The following is a 21,414-nucleotide window of genomic DNA, read 5'->3' on the forward strand; positions in this document are numbered from 1 at the left end:
CTTGTGGAAATGAAAGGCAATAATAACAACACTTGGTCAAAGAGCCATAAAGCAACTGCATGCTCACGCAAGGAGCACAATTAAACCTAATTCTGACGGCACTGGGTTAACGCTTGGCTCGCTTTCAGAGACGCAACAGTGTACAGTTACAAATGCACAGCTTATTAGCTGATCACTGACGAGCCACGCTGCCATGGACCTTCTAAAAAAAAACAAGCCCAAGCTGGTGCTGTGTTTCCATCAGGTTAATCTTCCAACTGGCTTTTCCAGTGTAGATCAGGATGCTGGTAGATATTATTTGGTTCTTTATGTCAGCAGGACACAAATTATAGAATTATACACAAATTTGACAAAAGTATTGGGACACCTGCTCTTTCTCTATCTTTTCTGAAATCAAGGGGATTAAAAACAGAGTTTCTTCTGCCTCTGTTGGAGTAGCTGTCTCTACTGTCCAGGGAAGAAGGCTTTCTACTAGAATTTGGAGAAGCACTGCTGTGAGGATTTGATTGCACTGCATTCAGAGACTTCAGGCTTTAGGCTTTAGTGAGGTCAGGGTGTTGGATGATGATCACTCCACCACCTCATCATCCCCAGCTCCTCAACACATCCCAACTCAAGTATTGGATGGAGCTCCACCATCCACCATCATTCCAGAGAACACAGTTCTTCCTCCACTGCTCCACAGCTCAATGCTGGGGGGCTTTATACCCCTCTACAAGCCCACGCCTGGCCAATAGGTTCATAGGTGTTGCTCTGCTCTGCTATTCTATTGGCAGTACTTCTCTACAGGGACTAGTATAAAGTTCCACATCTGTTTCAAGCAGCAATGGGTGCAACTTAAAGTAGCTGAATGCATTCATCAAAAGGGGTGTCCACAAACTTTTGGACACGATGTGTTGTAGATTTGAACTCCAGCAAGGCCGACTACTTATAGCAGACTTACCAACTAAAAAATGCCCAAAATGTGGTTCTATACCCATGGCTGCACAATAAATAAATAAATAAATAAATAAATAAATAAATAAATATGTTTTGCTATTTGCGAGCTATTTCGTAAGCACAACAGATGGCATTGTTCCACAGCACGCAAGAAGGATGGCCTAGCCCTTCAGATTATGAGAAATGGTGGTAGCCATTAGCGGAAAGAGCTACTGCGAACAGTAGTCATCATGAAACCACAACCACTGGATAATCACCTCAAGGGAGCCCCACATTGCAGTTCAGTCAAAGCATACTTTACATCAGCCAGGCCTTTTTTCTTCCTCTACGCCCCAACCACACTGGAGCCATTCTTCCCCCGCCGAAGAGGAGAGATATTGTGTTCAGTGGACGTTTGTTAGTTCTTCACTAATCAGTCCAACAAAGCATAAACCCTCCGCTGTGAAATGGCGATGGGATGCAGGCGCTGGGATGCAGCCTGTACTGCGCTACTGTATGCGGCTATAGTGAGCGCTAGTGTTGCGTAATGTCCTGAAGCTTTATCGACAGGCAAGTTTGCATTGGCTTTTTTCAATAAATCCATGGCCGTGGTCCAAATAGAACACACTCGCTGGTAATTATAGGCATTGCCTCGTTACAAAATGTCGCCCTAGGTCAGGCCTTCCAAATGTGGGTCATAAACAGAGAAGTATTTACAGCTGGTCCCACTTCTGTAATCCTTAATCTTCTTAGAAAACTAAACTCACTCTATAGCAGGGCCCATTTCAGGCGCCACAAGGAACCTGACTCACTCTACGTTTGGGCCAGCACACCAAAGATGTGTCCAAACGGTCCATATCTATTAATAACTGCACTCCATAGGACAGGCAATACCTGTGAGGAATGTGGACCAGTATCTGGACTAGTCCGAAAGCTGTAAGCCGAAGCTTCATACATCAGACTTCATCGGACAGCGAGGATTCCCCACCCGCTCCTCGGATTCTGCTGTGTGTCCACTCAATATGTCCCTAGGTTGGGCCTAATCCTGTTACACAATTCTCTAGCATAAACAGGCCGTCCAGCAGCAGTTCCACTGATAATACCGTGAGACCAGATTAGGATTGAACATACACACAAATCAGCCATAACATTAAAACCACTGACCACTGACGTGATGTCAAGTGGTGTCAAGGGGTCGACATATTAGGCAGCAAGTGAACCGTCAGTTCTGGATGTTATAAATACCATATATATATATATATATACTATGGTATATGTCCAAATGTCTGTGGACACCCCTTCCGACGAATGCATTGCACACTTTAAATCGCACCCATTGCTGACAAAGATGTGCTGCCTAATGCTGCATGCTAATGCCAGGCCAGGCGTGGGCTAGAGGGGTATAAATAAACCCCCCCAGCATTGAGGAGCTGTGGAGCAGTGCAGGAACTGTGTTCTCTGGAAGGATGGATGGTGGAGCTCCATCCAGTACTTTTGGGATTGGGAGTTGGGGTGATGATCCTAACATCTGACATCCTGACCTCACTAATGCTCTTGTCACTGAATACAATCAAATCCTCACAGCAATGCTCCTCCTTGGACAGTAGAGACAGTTAATTTCAACAAAAGCAGGATAAGTGCTTTGCAATCCTCTTGATTTCAGAAGGAACTATGGATAACAAATGGGCAGGTGTCCCAATACTTTTGTCCATATAGTATATGTATATGTGTGGGGCGTTCCTGGTGGCTATGCAGTGGGTAGTACCTACCAAAAAAGGGCACCCAAGGGTCACTGATGCTCATGGAGGCCCTGCTGCCTCACCCACCACCTACAGGACATGTGGTTACTGTCAGTCTCGGTGCCAGAGCACCAAGGTACCACAGCACCAAGGTACCACAGCGCAGGACATCGCCTCCATAGGTCTTTAAGAGTCCATGTCTGATTGGGTCAGAGCTTCTAGGCAGGTGCTTTGAAAGCTCTGACTGATGGGTCTGCAGAGTAGGTTCTGCTCGGGACCCTGTCTGTGGACCCTGTGGAACAGGGTGTATGCGTGCAGAGGTTTTGCTGTGCTGTGCTGTTCTGTTCAGAGTCTCTCTCTCTCTCTCTCTCTCTCTCTCTCTCTGTCTGTGTCTCTCTGTCTCTCTCACCCCTCCCTCCCTGTCTCTCTCGTCCAATGGCTGAGCCGTAGCCCAGGCGGGCCTCATCGGCCAAGCGCAGCAGAGAGAGGGAAGCGGTGGGGGAGGGTCACGTGTGTACACACTGTAGAGTTCAGGACCACTCGCTTCGTAGTAAAGCCCTCCGCGTCCTCCTCCCCTTTCCAGAACAAGCCACCGTCGGGACCGGAGACGCAACACTGTTTACGCCGAGGAGCAGCAACTTTGATCGGCCGCCTTTTCTCCTCCCCGGAGCGCTGAGGCGCTGGGTCTCGACAAGTGGGAGATATCTGAGGAGGCTTTGAGAAGAAATGTCAATGGAAATACAGCAGAACCCAATGCCTCCGTAGGTCTGTCGCGGTGCCAAGAACTCCAAGCTCCTTCGGTGAGTAGCTTTAACCCTTTATCCAGCTGTTAAACCACTGGATCCTTTATTTAATGATGTTTTGGGGGATTTGTGAAAGTTTACACCTAAGATGATCAGGTGAACCTCCAGCCCATGACCACTAAACACAAGAGGAAGAAGAAGTAGCTCACCATTACAAGCAGTCTGCCAGTTTGCCCAGTTCTCCCAGTTCTCCCAGTTTGCCCAGTTTGAACAGAGCCAGGGGTTTTGTGACAGTTGAGTGTGGAGGAGATAGTGGATGGTGGTGGTGGTGGGTCCTTCTCCGTCCAGAGCATTGCTGTAACCTACATTGTCATGTATTGTGTCTGTGAAGTGTGTAATCTTCAAAAACACACACTCTCACACACACACTCTCTCTCTCACACACACACACACACACACGCACTCACCTGTCTGGAAATCTGCTCTCAGCATTAGCCTACTTTCCAGAAGCCATTGAGCCACTGGCAACTAATACTAACAGGCTACACAAACAACCGTGGCACGGTCCTGTCCCAATTTCGGACGCTAAGCAGTGGCTTAGACTGGGTTCACAACTGAGCACAATGGGTTTACAGGGCCGAACCGCTCAGGTAGGCCTTACCTGACAGGTGGTCAGCGTGTGGTCCTGATGGGAGACGCGGCTTGTCCGGTTATTATTACTCTATCAGACACTGATGGAGTAATGAGTTCATTAGAGTTGTTCATTAGAGGCTTTTTATTTGGGGAGGGGGTGAGGAGGGGAGGCGGGGGGGGGGGTGTATTGGTAATCGCTGGTCCGTTAGTTGAGTGGCCTAGCGCTGGCCTGCTGTTACAGCTAAGCGGGCAGTCCTGTCAGCTCCAGTCTGGCGGGTGGGGGATCCAGGTTGGTGTTAGTAAGTAAGTGAGTAAGTCAGTCAGTTGGTAGATAAGTGTTATTGTTATTGGAGGTCTGTTGGTCTATTGGAGGTCTCAGCACTTCAGTGTTAATGGGTCAGTATAAATAGTGGGTCAGCATCATTAGAAAATGCTGGACCGGATATCGGACGGTCAGAGGAACCTCAGTCCGGTCATGGAACAAATCCAGACAAGGTTAAGCACAACTGCTTACTTTCAGATGTTCTAGCTTGGACGTGCTCTTAATGCTGGTAATGTAACGATGGAGTAGTAGTGTTTATTATCTGCTGGGCTAGCTTCTGATATTACTGGATCATTTATATTGATCACTGCGCTCCTTACATCCAGCATGTAAACCTCTCAACAGCCTGCAGTTCATTATGTTCAGCTGGTTGGAGGCCAGAATATTGCCAAACTGGCCTATCAGCTTTCTTCCTCGAAGACGAGCTCATTCACTTTACTCTCTGCTGGAGAGCAGAGCATAAGAACCTGCTCGGTGAGGGTGTATTTCATAATTCTGATGATTTTGGTCAATAATAAGGCCTCGATTTATTGAGATTGACTCATTGACTCAGTTAGGACATATTTCATAATTCTGATGATTTTGGTAAATAATAAGACCTCGATTTTTTGAGATTGAGACTCATTGACTTTGGAAATATAGCCTGCATCAACTAAACTTAGCATTGTGTTTGTCAAACGTAAATATAAACATTATAAAACAAAAAGATAAATAAATAAAACATTGTTTCGTGAAAACGTAGCATTTCCATTTTTTACGTTTTGACATATTGTGAATCCTGCAGTTGTTCTTTATATTATATCAGAATTTTGTGATGAATGAACCAATAGAAATGCTCCAAAATAGCCTGGAAACTCTTTCTACATTGCCCTTCATTGAAAGTTAAAAAGGTATTTTTATCTTCTCCTGTAAAGCTGCCATTTCAGAGATACAATATATTAACTAATTAATATGAATAATATTTAATATTTCTATGTCTATTGATATAAATATAAGAATAAACAGCAAAGTAAAGCACAGTAAAGGCTGTAGAAGAAAATAGTGAGTTGGATTTATTACACAAAACAGGAACATCATTTAGAAACATAATGCAGTAAAATAATGTTTTAATTCTATAAAAATTGAGAATTTGATTAATAATTGCCCAGCACTGTTTGCATGTTCCCCCTAAACCTGTTTGTATTTCTATTCAAGTGTCATCCAGAGTGGTTGGTGATGTTCTGTGTTTATCTTCTATAATTGAGTTCATCTTTTCTATTTTATTCCTTTTTTTTAATTAAGATTAGATTAAACTGAGTATTTTATTTCAATAAAAAATCGAAATCAGTGAATGAAAGTGAATAATTTGCGCGATACTGTATATGCATTTATTTTAATCAGTGCTATAGGCTAAAATGTTCATCTTTGTTTCATTTTAAAGAGAATACATTTCATATATAGAAATAAATAAATTCAAATAAATGTGAAACTAAATGATAAATATATAAAACATATTGTATCACTTCAGTTTCTCATTTTTTAACAAAATGTGAATCTACCAGTTCTTTATAGATTCATAATGACAAAAGTTCACAATGAATGCACCAGTAGAAATATTATAGTGTTGTTATGATAGCAATAACATTAGTGTTAGGTTTTAGTGTTAGGTATATATTACTGTTAGGTTTTAGTGTTAGGTATATATTACTGTTAGGTTTTAGTGTTAGGTATATATTAGTGTTAGGTATATATTAGTGTTAGGTATTAGTGTTAGATATGTATTAGTTATAGGTATTAGTGTTAGATATATATTAGTGTTAGGTTTTAGTGTTAGGTATATATTAGTGTTAGGTATTAGTGTTAGATATATATTAGTTATAGGTATTAGTGTTAGATATATATATTAGTGTTAGGTATTAGTGTTAGGTATATATTACTGTTAGGTTTTAGTGTTAGGTATATATTAGTGTTAGGTGTTAGTGTTAGGTATATATTAGTGTTAGGTGTTAGTGTTAGGTATATATTAGTGTTAGGTATATATTAGTGTTAGGTTTTAGTGTTAGGTATATATTAGTGTTAGGTGTTAGTGTTAGGTATATATTAGTGTTAGGTATATATTAGTGTTAGGTGTATATTAGTGTTAGGTATTAGTGTTAGGTATATATTAGTGTTAGGTTTTAGTGTTAGGTATATATTAGTGTTAGGTTTTAGTGTTAGGTATATATTAGTGTTAGGTGTTAGTGTTAGGTATATATTAGTGTTAGGTGTTAGTGTTAGGTATATATTAGTGTTAGGTGTATATTAGTGTTAGGTATATATTAGTGTTAGGTTTTAGTGTTAGGTATATATTAGTGTTAGGTGTTAGTGTTAGGTATATATTAGTGTTAGTGTTAGGTATATATTAGTGTTAGGTTTTAGTGTTAGGTATATATTAGTGTTAGGTGTTAGTGTTAGGTATATATTAGTGTTAGGTATATATTAGTGTTAGGTGTATATTAGTGTTAGGTTTTAGTGTTAGGTATATATTAGTGTTAGGTGTTAGTGTTAGGTATATATTAGTGTTAGTGTTAGGTATATATTAGTGTTAGGTTTTAGTGTTAGGTATATATTAGTGTTAGGTGTTAGTGTTAGGTATATATTAGTGTTAGGTATATATTAGTGTTAGGTATTAGTGTTAGGTATATATTAGTGTTAGGTTTTAGTGTTAGGTATATATTAGTGTTAGGTGTTAGTGTTAGGTATATATTAGTGTTAGGTGTTAGTATCAGTATCGTCTGATAATCAGTCATTTGTAATATTAGTATCGATATTGAAGAAGGAAAAATAGTATTGGACCATCTCTGATTTCTTCACACGGTTTTATTAAATCTGATCCCTGCAGTATCTCAGCTCTCAGAATTCCGCACTGTGACTGATGTGTTTCTGCCTCGTTTGGGCTGGTTGTGTGAACTTTTTCTAATTCAGGATCCAGCCCGTGTCTCTGACTGACTGCTGTTTAATCAAGCTGTATCTTCTTAAAGCTGCCAGACTTCAAAGAATCAAAGAATGCGTCCTGCTTGCTTTGCTGGTTTCCTGTTGTAGCGTTTGATGGCAGATGATGATAATGTGCAGTTTGTTATGACTGTGTACAGGTTTTTCTCACGCCCAGCCGATTCTACCTCTTAACTTTATCCCCTTGATCATCAGACTAGCCTAAAGCGAGGCTATAAAGTCATGGAAAGGAGATATTGAGTGCGTAACACTATATGGACAAAAGTATTGGGACACCTGTTCATTCATTGTTTCTTCTGAAATCAAGGGTATTAAAAAGAGCTGATCCTGCTTTTGTTGGAGTAACTGTCTCTACAGTACAGGGAATAGGACTTTCTACTAGATTTTGGAGGACCATTGCTGTGAGGATTTAATTGCATTTGATTGCATTCAGCTGTAGACCCCTCCAACCCTTGTCTGGCATTAGGCATGGAGCCAGGAGGTTCATGTTTATCTGGTCTTGAGAGTACTATTCTAGTGGAAGTACTGAAGTACTTCTCTACAAGGATTAGACAAGCTGTGTGTGTGTGTGTGTGTGTGTGTGTGTGTGTGTGTGCGTGTGTGTGTGTGTGCATTTGGGTGCAACTTAAAGTAGCTAAATGCATTCATTAGAAGGGGTGTCCACAAACATTTGGACATTGTGTATGAGTGTGATAAACCTTTAAATTTGTCAAAAATGTTCAAAATCATGTGGCATCAATCAAACAACCCTTTGTAGCACCTTTACTTTTAAGAGTGTAGATGGTAAGATCTCAGTTATTACACGCTTATTACACATCCTGCAGCTGGAGCTGTCTCTAATCACACTGGAACTGAGCTCCTTCAACTGTTACTCACTGTGTCGTTAACAAGACTTTCCCCTCTTAACCTCTGACTCCTAAAACAACCCCCAACTCTGAGGTAGGCCGTTCCTGTTGACTGCAGTGCCCAGCTCCCCTGTAACTGAACTGTTGCCACACACTGTTGCTGGTAAAGGGATGACGAGGCATGTGCTTGTCAACAGAAATTCAGGGGACGTCATACGGGACAGCTAAGGGCAGCGCTAAGGACTCAAGAGCTTTGCTCCCGAGCATGTTCCCAACCGTCCAGCTGAGCTGGAGTGCATTATGTAACACATATCCAATTTTCTCATTGAATTGTAAACATTGCTGTCCGTTGATCTTTTCGCTCAGGCATTTCATCTCTCACACACACACACTCATACACACATATACACATACACACACACATATTTATGCATTTATTTCTACAGATACATCATATTTAAATGAGCTTTGCCATATATTTGATCATTTAACATAATTTAAACATTTTTTAATTAAATTTATGTATTTTTTTAGTTTGGAAAACATGGCATGTCTCATTTATTTCTTATTATATGTATATAATATTATGTACCAGTGTTATACACTATCGATAAAAGTATTTGGACATCTGTTGGCTGTTTTGTTGGGGCAACTGTCTCTACTATCCTGGGGAAAAGGCTTTCTACTGAAATTTAAGCATTGATTTGGGTTTGCCATGTTAGTAAGCTCACGTCACAAGCTTACGTCACGTTTTCCCGTCGTTCCTGAAAAGTTATTATTACGTCACGTTTCCCATCGTTCCTGGAACGTTATTATTATGTCATGTTTTCCCATCGTTCCTGGAACATTATTATTACGTGACGTTTTCACATCGTTCCTGGAAAGTTATTATTACGTGACGTTTTCACATCGTTCCTGGAACGTTATTATTACGTCACGTTTTCCCATCATTCCTGAAAAGTTATTATTACGTCACGTTTTCCCATCGTTCCTGGAACGTTATTATTACGTCACGTTTTCCCATTGTTCCTGAAAAGTTATTATTACGTTACGTTTTCCAATCGTTCCTTGAATGTTATTATTACGTCACGTTTTCCCATCATTCCTGAAAAGTTATTATTACGTCACGTTTTCCCATCGTTCCTGGAACGTTATTATTACGTCACGTTTTCCCATTGTTCCTGAAAAGTTATTATTACGTTACGTTTTCCAATCGTTCCTTGAACGTTATTATTACGTCACGTTTTCCCATCGTTCCTAGAACGTTATTATTACGTCACGTTTTCCCATTGTTCCTGGAACGTTATTATTACGTTACGTTTTCCAATCGTTCCTGGAACGTTATTATTACGTCACGTTTTCCCATCGTTCCTAGAACGTTATTATTACGTCACGTTTTCCAATCGTTCCTGGAACGTTATTATTACGTCACGTTTTCCCATCGTTCCTGGAACGTTATTATTACGTCACGTTTTCCCATCATTCCTGGAACCCTAAAAATAAACGTTGACGAAGGCTCTTACAACATCCTCTGATAACTGGGAAGTTGGTGTAATTGAGAGAGGTGTGCTGTTGTGTTAAAAATTGCGGTCAGCGAAGTCTGTTTGTTTTTGTCTGTTCATGTCTGTCAGATATGTAAATAATATATGTGCATTTGCATAACCAGGTACCGACGAAGCATGCATGGTAATTCTGGGCTGGGCTGTTTTGTCCTTCTTGTGTATTAATACATTCATAACTGTGATTGTAAAGGTCCTCCAAAGTCTCAGCTGACATGTCGTTGCGTGGGGAAGATTTATACAGGAGCTTTGCAGCAGTTTAATAACACTGCTGAATAGCGCACTAGGCCTGGAGTGCGTCCTGCAGTAAAACGCTGCACATATTCAAGGCTGTGTGGCTTGGGTGGAATGAACTGTAGTGGATTATGATCTTGAATGAAATTCATCTGGTATTATAGAGTTAAATTGCTTCTGTCTATCAATACTATCAGAACACTCTACAATCTGACACAGAGATCGTCACAGGGTGTCCAAACAAATGAATATGTCATGGCAGATCCTGATATTTCCGATATTTATATCTAGATATGCTCAACAACTTAGAACCTGGCACCTGTTGGGCAAAAATATCAGAAACATGTGACGGACAGGTGTTTCTTCTCACCCAGGTGTGCCCTGTTACGTTAGTCAGGTTCTCTGAACGTCTGCTCTTACTATGTGTGTTGGACCTCCCAAGTGGACCCCATCATTACAGCTAGGGACGCACCGATACCACTTCTTCCTTTCCGATACCAGTACTATGCAGGTCATCCAGAGAAAACAAGAGCAGTTGAGGACCGTGGCGTGTCTTTGCTATGGTAACGACGGGAAAAGTTCGCCGTGCCCATCTTGAAACACACAAAAGTCATTTACTGAGTCTCTTAATGAATCATGGGTGTGTTTGTTTTGGGCGTAACGTGCAGTAATAAACCAATCAGCGTGTCTCTCGACGTCCCCTTTAAGAGCCAGGTGTGGTCAGTCTGACCTTGGCGGGTTGCTATGTCAGTGGTGTAAAGCGTGGGGGGGGGGGGGGGGGTACGAGCGTCGGGCTGCACGCGCCTGTGTTGACAATTCACTGCCAAGATAGCAACGAACGAACGTCTGACTGTTGATAAGGATAAAGGATAAAGGTGCACGTATTCGTCACTGTACAGTGTGGACTGTACAGCGAAATGTGTCCTCCGCATTTAACCCATCTGGTAGTGAACACACACTCACACACACACGTGTTAGGGGCAGTGAGTACACACACACACCCAGAGCGGTGGGCAGCCAACTCCAGCGCCCGGGGAGCAGAGAGGGTAAAGGGCCTTGCTCAAGGGCCCAACAGTGGCAGCTTGCCGAGCCCGGGAATCGAACCCACAACCCTGTTATCGATATCCCGGCGCTCTAACCGCTGATGAACGTCTGCCTAGGCTGTTTTCGGTCAGTGGAGCTCCTGCTGTGTTTTCTGTTGCCAAGATACACAGCAATACTCCAGAAACTGACCTGAACACCCCTCATTTAGAGACCACCGTGCCCATCTGCGTAGATATGTTCACAAGCAGTGACGCTGATTAAACGACACAGGAGGAAGGCGTCATTTATAGACTGTTGGCGGGGGGTGAGATAGCAAATTTACCTTATGCAGGGGGTACGATTGGGCTCCATCAGGTCTTGTAATTTTGTTTTTCAAAAAATTGGGTGGTCTTCCTCCAAAGGTGCCATGTCCTAAGCTGTTTAAGCCCTTAAGCAACCTATGATCCGCCGACGGGCCAAGTAGAAGTGTTATTACACACTTCTATTACCAGAGAATAGCCCCACCAGTTAGTACAGAAGCCCCTGTAATTACTAAGTAGTAGACCTCAGTGTGTGAGAAGCCCTGGAGTCTATCAGGGAGTAAAAGCTGAAATTGTGAAATATCTAATGTGAGTAGAATTGGCCTTTCAGGAAAGGCAGTTTTTTTAATTATGCATCCATACTTATCCCTGTTTTTTTTTTTTTTGTTGTTACCTGGCTTCACATGCTCTGAAGCATGTGTTGCGACATCGCATAGTTAAGTGGAAGTGCATGGACCTCCCCGTACTTTACTGTGCAACCTAAATCCTCCTGGCTTGCACACACAAAGCTCATGAAGTGCAATCATGTGACCTCGCTCTGCCTATTCGGGGAAATTTGCTGTACATTCCAGCAGGGATCCAGTGAGGGGCGTGGTGCCGGCCTTATCGCTCTCCTCCCGTCGGCGGCAGGCAGTGCAAACTCAGCGTCGTCAGTGTCAGACTCACTCAGCGTCACTCCCTCTGCAGAAGCACGGCTCACCAGGCCGGGCTCTCCCCTGCAGGAGCAGCGTAGCTAATCACACAGAGAGAAGAGCTCTAGTAGAAGAGCATTTGGGTCTACAGTCATGCTCGCTCATGTGAGCCCGGAGCTCAGAAATGCCTCTCAAAGCGATATTAAGAATGAGGACGGACTCTGTGAGGATTTCTGTGGGATTCCTTCCAAAAGTGTTACTCAGAGACTCCTCGGTTGCCATTCTGGGTTAAGATCGTGCACTTGGAAAGGAGAACAGTTTGGACCGAAGGTGGGAAACAAAAAGCAGCTGGATAGTTTGATGAATCAGCTTAATTGAATATTCCTATTTGCTGCCGTCGATTTATTAATTAGGGAAAGTATTTGGACACCTGCTCATTTATTGTTTCTTCCGAAATCAAGGCTTTTCCAAAAAAAAATGTTGATCCTGTCTCTACTGTCCAGGGAGGAAGGCTTGGCTAGGCTTTCTACTAGATTTTAAAGGAGCATTGCTGTGAGGATTTGATTGCATTCGGCAACAAGAGCATTCGTGAGGTCAGGACGTTGGACGAGGATCACCATCCCACCCCGAATCATCACAAAAGTATTAGATGGAGCACCATCCATCACTCCAGAGACCACAGTAGTTCCACAGCTTAGTGTTGGGGGGGCTTTATACCCCTCTCTAGCCCACGCCTCTAGCTGCATGGTGCCATGCCTAATAGGTTCATGTTGTTGATCTGCTCCAGAGAGTCCTATTCTATTGGCATTACTTCTCTACAGGGACGTAAAGTAGCTGATTGCATGCATGAGCCACTACCCTTTGGCTGTGTTTGCACTGTTATACAATAGAAGGGTTTACACCTGTCCTGCCGAGCCTGCGTGGTCAGACCTTTCCCGAGGTAATCCTACACTCCTCCTCCCTCCCATCTCTCACTCATCATGGGGAGATCAGGATTCCAGCTTCCAGCCAATCACTAACAACAATATCACAAGAGTAGACACACACTATGAGGACTTCTAATGGCACGTAACACTGGTAACACTGCTGTTAGCAGAAGGGCACGTCTCGGCCGGACCACCAAATACCACTGACGTTGCTGAAGCCTTGTTTCTGGCTCTGTCTGCATGCAGTACTTTATGAGGTGTGATGGGTGAAACAATACCGTAGCCTTTGGGTGGGTACTGGTGTAGGAGCTATGTAATAGAGTTGTCCCGAGGCCAAAACAGCCTCTCTGTAGTCGGGTTACGTAAGGAGAGAAGTGTTCAGTGTGTGCTGCTGTGCATCTCTGCTGATGTTTCAAGGCATGTTCTGTGTCGGCAGTGGATGCATGTCGCGATTCCTTTATCATTTAAAGCAATGGTTCTGTTAAAAACTAATTGATTTGTTCCTCAGCCAAGATCAACACAGTGAGTTTGGTGTCTGAAATGTGCCTCTTTAGCTCTGAATCAGATGGGAAGTTGAGGCAGGAAACATGTGCAGAGTTGCTTTACTGGAGGCAACCCAGTATCCGTAGCCATCGAGGAAGGCCGGAGTCAGAACACAGGCAGGAAGGCTGCAGCACCAAACTCCAGAAACAGCCAAAATAAACCACTAAAAACAAGGAAAAGGCTCAGAAGTATCAGCAGGACTTCAGCAGAGAGTGAAGCCAAATTACTGCATGTATGTGAGAGTGTTCGGAACGGGCTGCAGGTGTGTGTGATAGTGTACGAGTGTGTTATGTGAACATTTCCAAACTGTCTTAATCCCTGCTTTTGCTTCTGTGCCTGTAAGGCCCTCTGCAATCACATCTGGATAGTTTCGAGATTTGGGACGTTTTTCTGTCCAGCAGTATTTATTATAGTATAGTATTATTTTATATATATATATATATATATATATATATATATATATATATATATATATATATATAGCATAACAGCTCCACACCAAATTAGGTAGTCTGTACCAATACCACTAAAATAGTTTGTGTCTCGATACCATTTGAATTTTCTCAGTACCACTCGATTATTCAAATTTCAATACCACAGCAAAAAAATGAAATTAATATATTTCTATATATATATATTAATATATAGAGAAATATTTGTAATATTTTCTATTTAATTTGAAAAACATAATTTTTCCAGCAACAAGAGTGGATTGAGCCTTTAGTCATGTCTTCTCTTATTTGATTTTTAGGACCCTAGGCGATATGGCATGGATGTCTTGCGGGATGTTACTTATATTGATTAGACTGATAAAGATATTTATATTCTTTAAATTAAATTCTTTAAATGGTTTCTAATAATTCCTGTCTTTAGTCCAAATATAACAAAATAATAATAATTTAATCAGTTATTTGCTATCTTTGTTATTTATTTATTAGTGTTATCTAGAGTCAGGCCTTTTATTCTGGAATTTGAACTCTCTGAGAGCAGGAAGGCAGAGCAGCCCCTCCCTTCTCGTTGTTTCCTTACATGGAAAACCAGCTGTGACGGTGACATCGATGTCATCACGAGCCTGGCAAGAAACACGGCGGACCTGGTGTGAAGGTTCAGTTCGGTTAACACTCAGATCCGTACTTAGTGTGAATAGGTCTTTAGCGTGGGCGGGGCCTAACCTTCTAATTTTATACATAAATATATATATACATACATTCATATATATGTATTTATTTATTTATATATATATATATATACACACACCGTAGTTAGGATATCGTGGCTGGGGGGGGTGGGGTCAAGTAGGCCCGAGTTGTACGCTGAGCTGAAAGGAGCTGCTTAGGTCATAAAGGTATTGGTCTTGCTAAATTATAGAAGTAAGTGTGTGTGTATTAATGTACATTAAAATTAATTGTAGCTGTATGTTTTTTAACACTTTATCTACACTTGGACACTTTCTTTATTTATATATTTCATATATTGTGATCAAATTGCTGCTACTTTTTAAACTTTTCTACTTTTTCTATTTTCCCTTTTTATATTCTATTACTTTATTTATTTAATAATTGGGTGTAAAAATGGGTGTAACTGGGAACTTTAGGTCACAATTTCGTTCCACATGTACCACATGTGATGTGAATGACAATAAAGTCTCCTGTATCCTTTTGAGAGGTGTTTTTTTCACCCTCATATGTACTCACACTGCCACGACCCTACAATTTAGGCCTACTCAACCCCCCCTAGCCAGCCACGACATCCTAACTACAGTGCATTTCCATTGTGAGTCCCCAGTGTGCCACCCCTGGCATTTGCATCATGTGTTTTCAAGATGTTGATCAGCACTCATTTAACCAGGTGTGTCCAAACATTTGACTGGTACTGTATATATATATATATACACATACATACATGCTGTTCTGTTTAGTGCCTCATTGAAAAAGCAGTCCAGAGTGTAACACTCCTTATAACTTTAATACAATTACACAAGCTAAACTGCTGTGGGTAGAAAAGATGAATATTTATGATTCATATTTAAATATATTTAAATATATTTATTGTTATGATTATTATCACAAGAAAACTAAATGCATGTTTTCATCTGTGTTTCCATATTTGGATTGTATTAACTGGGGTGTGAATAATAGGCCTACATTAGAGCACAGGCGCACTGCATTATAGGTTATTATTTTTAATATTGAGGAAAACGTGGATTTCCATCATATTTGAGACCACCAACGCCACTTTTTTGTGAGAAATGCAGGTTTTAAAAAACGTCCCTTCAACTCTCCGTCTATTTTATTCGTGAGAAGGCACATGCCCTCCTGTGTGTGTCCAGAAGCAGTGTAATTAGAGATGATACAAATGCGATGCGAGTGTGTAAGTCGTGGACAGAAAGGCGTGTTACGTAAGTGTGTTTTAATGAGCAGAAGGCTGGAGGCTCGCAGGCTTTATCAGGGCTGAAGCAGATCTCTGTATAACCCCGGCGAGAACTCCAGCCTCTCAAAGCCGCCCCACTCTGACCCTGACGCATCACATTTCACCCCATAAATTCACCTAGCCTTCCGCTCGGCTGCGGACAGGGAGCCGTTAGGACAGAGCTGAACGCTCCATTCCTCGGTCGGGGTGCTGTGACCAACACAGCCTGTCAAGAGAAGGCAGTGAGGGCAAACTGAGGTCAGCTCTACATGGGGCTGAACCACCGGCAGTGCAGGCTTTAGTATCGGTCCTAGAGAGGGAGAGAAGCATGGATATCAGCATTGTCATGCAACATCACCATTGTGTCACCAGATTTCGGGATAAATGGACCAATAGAAATGCTCCGAAATCGCTCAGAATAAAATAAAAAATTTAGCAGCTGCTGTTTTTGGAGATACAAGATTTTTGATGGCATGCAAATGCGTGGTTGCCTTCGTTCTCTGAACTCAGAGAGCTGCAGCACTGGACAACTCGGTGCTCGCTGTCCGTCCAGCGCACCACTTTGTGCTGAGCTTTGTTCAGCCAATGAGGTGCAGTGAAGTGGAATTAACAGTGTTACTGTGGACATAATGGCCGCGCCGTGTCTGGGCTGTTTATGTGTGAGCGGCTTCATTTGCAAACTCTTCTCTTTCAAAGAAGAGCCTAAAGAGTGTCTGAGACTAAACGGTGTAAAGGTTTAACCAGGGAAACACTGCGAGGCTCTCCGATTGAGAGATACGGGTCTGTATTAAGCCTGTGCTGTAAACTAAAGATCTGGAGCCACACAGTCCCAGTTAACCACTTCCCAGCAGGCACTGGAGGCCAGCTTGACGCCAGACTGAAAGACGCTGGGCTGTAAGGTTGGATTTTAAAATCCAAAGATAATCAGACGCAAGTTTTTGCTAATTAACTATTTGCTAATTAAATTAATATGTCTGTCAGAAACCAACGCTGAGCTGGCATCAAAAGCTCCAACACCGGCTCTCAGCGGACTATTGTGCTACCACTACGGCCCAGGGGTCACGACTTCAAATCCCGAGCCATGTCGCTTTGCCATCAGTGGCCGCAGCAGTGGGTAGATGGCTATACCCCCCCCCCCGGTCACTCGTAAACGATGACGGCTGGCACAGGCCTCTATCAGCTGGGGACCCAGGCGCTTTTCTCAGAGTGTGTTGGCTGCCTGGTGAAGCCGAGGTGGAGTCTGGCTATACATGTATTAGAGGAAACTTGTGTTCTTACCCTCTAGTGTCGGGAGCGTTGCTGGTGCTAGTGGGAGCTCTGATCGGGTGGGTTGAACCAAAACTAGCAGAACCAAAATGGGGGGAAACTGGCAAACTTTGGATATTTAACACCAGAGGATCTATTTTAGAGATCTGCAGGCGAGTCGTCAACCGTGCACTACGCAGCTTGATTTAGGGCATGTAGGGAGTCTTTGCTATGGTAACGATGTGAAAAGTTTGTCTTGTGCAGCTCAAAACTTGTAAAAGTCATGTACTGAGTCTCTTCATTAATCAGGGGTGTGTTTGTTTTGGGCGTAACGTGCAGTAATAAACCAATCAGCGTGTCTCTCGACGTCCCCTTTAAGAGCCGGGTGCGGTCAGTCTGACCTTGGCGGGTTGCTATGTCAGTGGTGTAACGCGTGGGGGGGTGTACGAGCGACGGGCTGCACGCGCCTGTGTTGACAATTCACTGCCAAGATAGCAGCAAACGTCTGACTGTTGATGAACGTCTGCCTAGGCTGTTTTCAGTCAGTGGAGCTCCTGCTGTGTTTTCCGTCACCAAGATACACAGCTATACTCCAGAAACTGACCTGAACACCCCTCATTTAGAGACCACCGTGCCCATCAGCGTAGATATATTCACAAGCAGTGTTGCTGATTAAACAACGCAGGAGGAAGGCGTGAAAATCTAGACTGTTGGGAGGTGGAAGATAGCGATGAGCGTTGTGACGTGCCTTGTGCATTTGAGAAGGTGCTGGACCCCAGCCCTCCATGACTGCTTAACTATGTCTATTAATTAGTTAACATATTAAAGCCTAAATTAAATGTTAAACTTCAAAGTCTGATTAGAAAATAGCACTAACGCACTGTTCCTGACCTCTCTTACAGCTGATTCACTGAGCCAGAGTGGACCAGAGGCGGCCTCAGCGATGTGGAGCTGCATGGGTTACAATGACACGGCGGGCGGCACAAACCTAGCGCTGTGCCAGGACTTGGGCCTCGTCCTGTCCATCCTTTCCCTCTTTTACCTCTTCGTCTGCTTCCCGGTGGGCCTGTGCTACAACGCCCTGCTGGTGGTGGTCAACCTGTCCAACAAGGTCTCCATGACCATGCCGGACGTCTACTTCGTGAACATGGCCATCGCCGGTCTGGTGCTGAACCTGGTGGCTCCGGTGGAGCTCCTGGGCCCGGACTTCACGCGCTGGCCGGCGTGGCGGTACAACGACGAGGTCTACATCACTCTCCTTATCCTCTTCAACGTCTCCTCGCTGGTGATAATGTACTCCACCACGCTGCTGAGCCTGGACTACTACATCGAGCGTGCGCTGCCCCGCACCTACATGTCCAGCGTCTACAACACCAAGCACGTGTGCGGCTTCATCTGGGGCGGCGCCGTGCTCACCAGCTTTTCCTCGCTGCTGTTCTACGTGTGCAACCACGTGTCCACCAAGATCATCGAGTGCTCCGAGATGCAGAACAAGGGGGCGGCCGACGCCATCATGATGTTCATCGGCTACGTGGTGCCGGCCGTGGCCGTGCTCTACGCCTTCGCGCTCATCCTGCGCATCCGCAAAGAGGCCACCCCTCTGGACCAGGACTCGGGCAGGCTGGACCCCTCCATCCACAGGCTGCTGCTGGCCTGCGTGTGCGTGCAGTTCGCGCTCTGGACGCCCTACTACATCACCCTCCTGGTGCTGACGGTGACCGATGTGCCGGGCAAGTGGTACAGCTCGCGACAGGTCGCTGCCTACATGTTCCTGCGGGGCGTGTCCCAGCTGCTGGCCTTCTCCAGCAGCTTCGCCATGCCGCTCTTGTACCGGCAGATGAACAAGAACTTCTCCCACAAGCTCCAGCGGCTGCTCAAGAGGCTGAACTGCGGAGAGCAGTCCTGCCCTCACGAACGCTCTGCGGTGCAGCAGGTGATTACGTGAGAGTCCCAGGTTCCTTTACTGCTGCCCCTCATCGGCACTTGCTGCATAAACCACAGACCCCTGGGAGGTGTCTGTACGTGAAAAACTGTGGAAACCTCTGCTTAACGCCGTGTGACTTTTTTTAACCGGTCGCCTCCGCTGACCATTTGACCTAAGGGTGGCCGAGAAGAAAACCACTAAGTGCTGTTTTTGTCTAAGCTAAGCCGATTCTTCTGAAGACGCCAGCAGGAGATCTCATAACCATTTCAACTGTCCGAGCTCTACAAGGGAAACTTGAACTGGTGCGTGGTAGTAGCAATTTTTTGGCTTCCTGACCAACCCGAACTCTGCGTCTTCCCCGGAGCCCCTGACGTCACCCATCTCCCCAGTGCCGGAGTGCTCTCGGCTCGCTCTTGGCTCGCTCTCCATTAACCTCCCAGTGTTGGCACACTAACAGTCTAAATACCTTAGATTAACACAAGCCAATGGGCATTACTTGAGAATGTGCTATCTGCGGACACCCAGAAATGTGTGTGTGCTGCTAAGGCAGGCCGGTCAGCACCTCGCTCCATTGCTCAGATCATTACCGCAGATGGAGAGAGACTGTCTATAGAGTTAGACATCATCTATTGAGCTCATACACAGATTAAGAGGAGTAGACTTAGACTTTGGTTACTAGGGTTTGAATCAGAACAGTCTGACTATTCAAAAACCTTCATTCACTTTAAACTAGGGATGCCTCGATCCGATCCGAGGGTCTTAATGCACTCAATTGTCCGATACCGATTTGATCCGATCCAATCTTTGTATTTCAACTTAGGTCAGCTGTGCTAATCCACACAACAGCAGTAAAATCACTATTTTAGAGGCAGTTTCTAAAATCAGACTCAATTCTAATCTGATCTACTTTGTTTGGAGCCACGACTGTTTTAATATCTTACAGTCCAGTCTGACTATTCAAACACGCTCATATACTTTAAAATAGGGATGCCCCGATCCGAGTCTCTTAATGCTCTTAATTGGCCGATACCAATCAAATCCGATCACATCTTTGTATTTCAATTAAGTAAGTTGTGCTAATCCACACAACAGCAGTAAAATCACTATTTTAGAGGCAGTTTCTAAAATCAGACTCAATTCTAATCTGATCAACGGCTGTTTTAAACTCTGTAGTGTTTAATATCTTACAGTCCAGTCTGACTGACCTACCTGACCATTCAGCTCCCAGCTCCTCTACAACTCTTATGCAGTCTGATCACTGAGTGTATTTGCATTAGCATTAGCCTCCTCCTCAGTTCTGAATGTATGGTTCAGAGCTGGCTTAGAACCGAAGAAGGTTCAGGAGTGAAGACGGGATGGGAGGAACGTTGCTCAACTACAATCAGACTGGGTGGGGTTTTTGGCAGTGCTGATTTTACAGCGAGGCTCTGAGCTAAAGCTTTCCTCCTCCCCGAACTTTCCGTTCCACCTTAAATAACGCAGCAATTTCGCTCAGCTGTTTAAACGTACACACTGTAACTGCAGCAGTATTTAAGGTGGAATGGAGAGTTAGCATTAGGGCCAACTTTAGCTTTATTTTTAGCTGCTAACTGGTAACATCAGCGCTTTTATCAGTTTAATTAAAGCTCTGTTTAGTTTTACTCACTGAAAAAAGGTCACAGATGAACTCTGTCTAGGGTAGCTTTCCGAAAAATGGGCAAGTCGTCCACAGCAGATGAGGATCATGTCTAGTAGTGGCGCCTAGAGAATTCTGTAGGCATTCAGCTACAGCAAACCTACGGATCGGAAGTGGATCTGAACATGAAAAGCCGATACCCGAGCCATTACAAAAGCCTGGATTGGCCTCCGATCCTAAATCACTGGATCGGATCAGGACATCTCTATTTTTATTAAGCAGTTTATTAGCTTGAATAGATTCAGAGCATTGGTGGTAAAAACAAGAAACCAAAAAAGTAAATAAATACATATATATATATATATATATATATATATATATATATTTTTTTTTTTTTTTTTTTTTTTTTTTTTTATCTCTATGAGACATAGCAGCAAAGACAGGTCATAAACATTAACCATGGAGGATTCTCACCTCTCATCCAGAGCTGATGATTGGGTTCTGATCCTAAATCACTGGATCGGATCAGGACGTCTCTAATTTAAAATCCAAGAAATCAAACTAAGCAATGGCTGGATAGTGTAAAATAGCCTGATCAGCAAGAGTAGATGCTTCTCAGCAGCTACTTTAACATTACTGTACTCATTTTGCAGGTGCCTGAGGACACTTGTTGAAGGTGGAGTTGGAAAGCTCTTTAAGCTACTTCCTCAGCATTTTCACAAACGGGTTTTTTTTTCTTTTTTTCTTTTTTTCTTTTTTTTTTAGCAACAACAGCAAGTCTGTGGTGATACTGGTTGGCTGGTGGTCCTCAAGG

At 43.5% G+C, this 21,414-nt stretch overlaps 1 protein-coding gene across 1 annotated transcript; it reads left to right on the forward strand.

Annotated features, from left to right (window-relative positions):
• Positions 1–3,191: 3,191 nt before the first annotated feature.
• gpr146 (G protein-coupled receptor 146) lies at positions 3,192–20,942 on the forward strand. The gene is made up of 2 exons (XM_072674944.1): positions 3,192–3,457; positions 17,964–20,942. Exon 2 carries the CDS (start codon positions 18,005–18,007, stop codon positions 19,004–19,006), a length of 1,002 nt encoding a protein of 333 aa, XP_072531045.1. The 5' UTR covers positions 3,192–3,457; positions 17,964–18,004; the 3' UTR covers positions 19,007–20,942.
• The last annotated feature ends 472 nt before the right edge of the window (positions 20,943–21,414 follow it).

The sequence above is a fragment of the Salminus brasiliensis genome, chromosome 3 (genome assembly GCF_030463535.1).
Source record: "Salminus brasiliensis chromosome 3, fSalBra1.hap2, whole genome shotgun sequence".
NCBI classification, from domain to species: Eukaryota; Metazoa; Chordata; class Actinopteri; order Characiformes; family Bryconidae; genus Salminus; species Salminus brasiliensis.

Excerpts from the sequence above, each read along its gene's own strand:
- gpr146 (XM_072674944.1), top strand. The coding sequence starts at position 18,005 with ATGTGGAGCTGCATGGGTTACAATGACACGGCGGGCGGCACAAACCTA.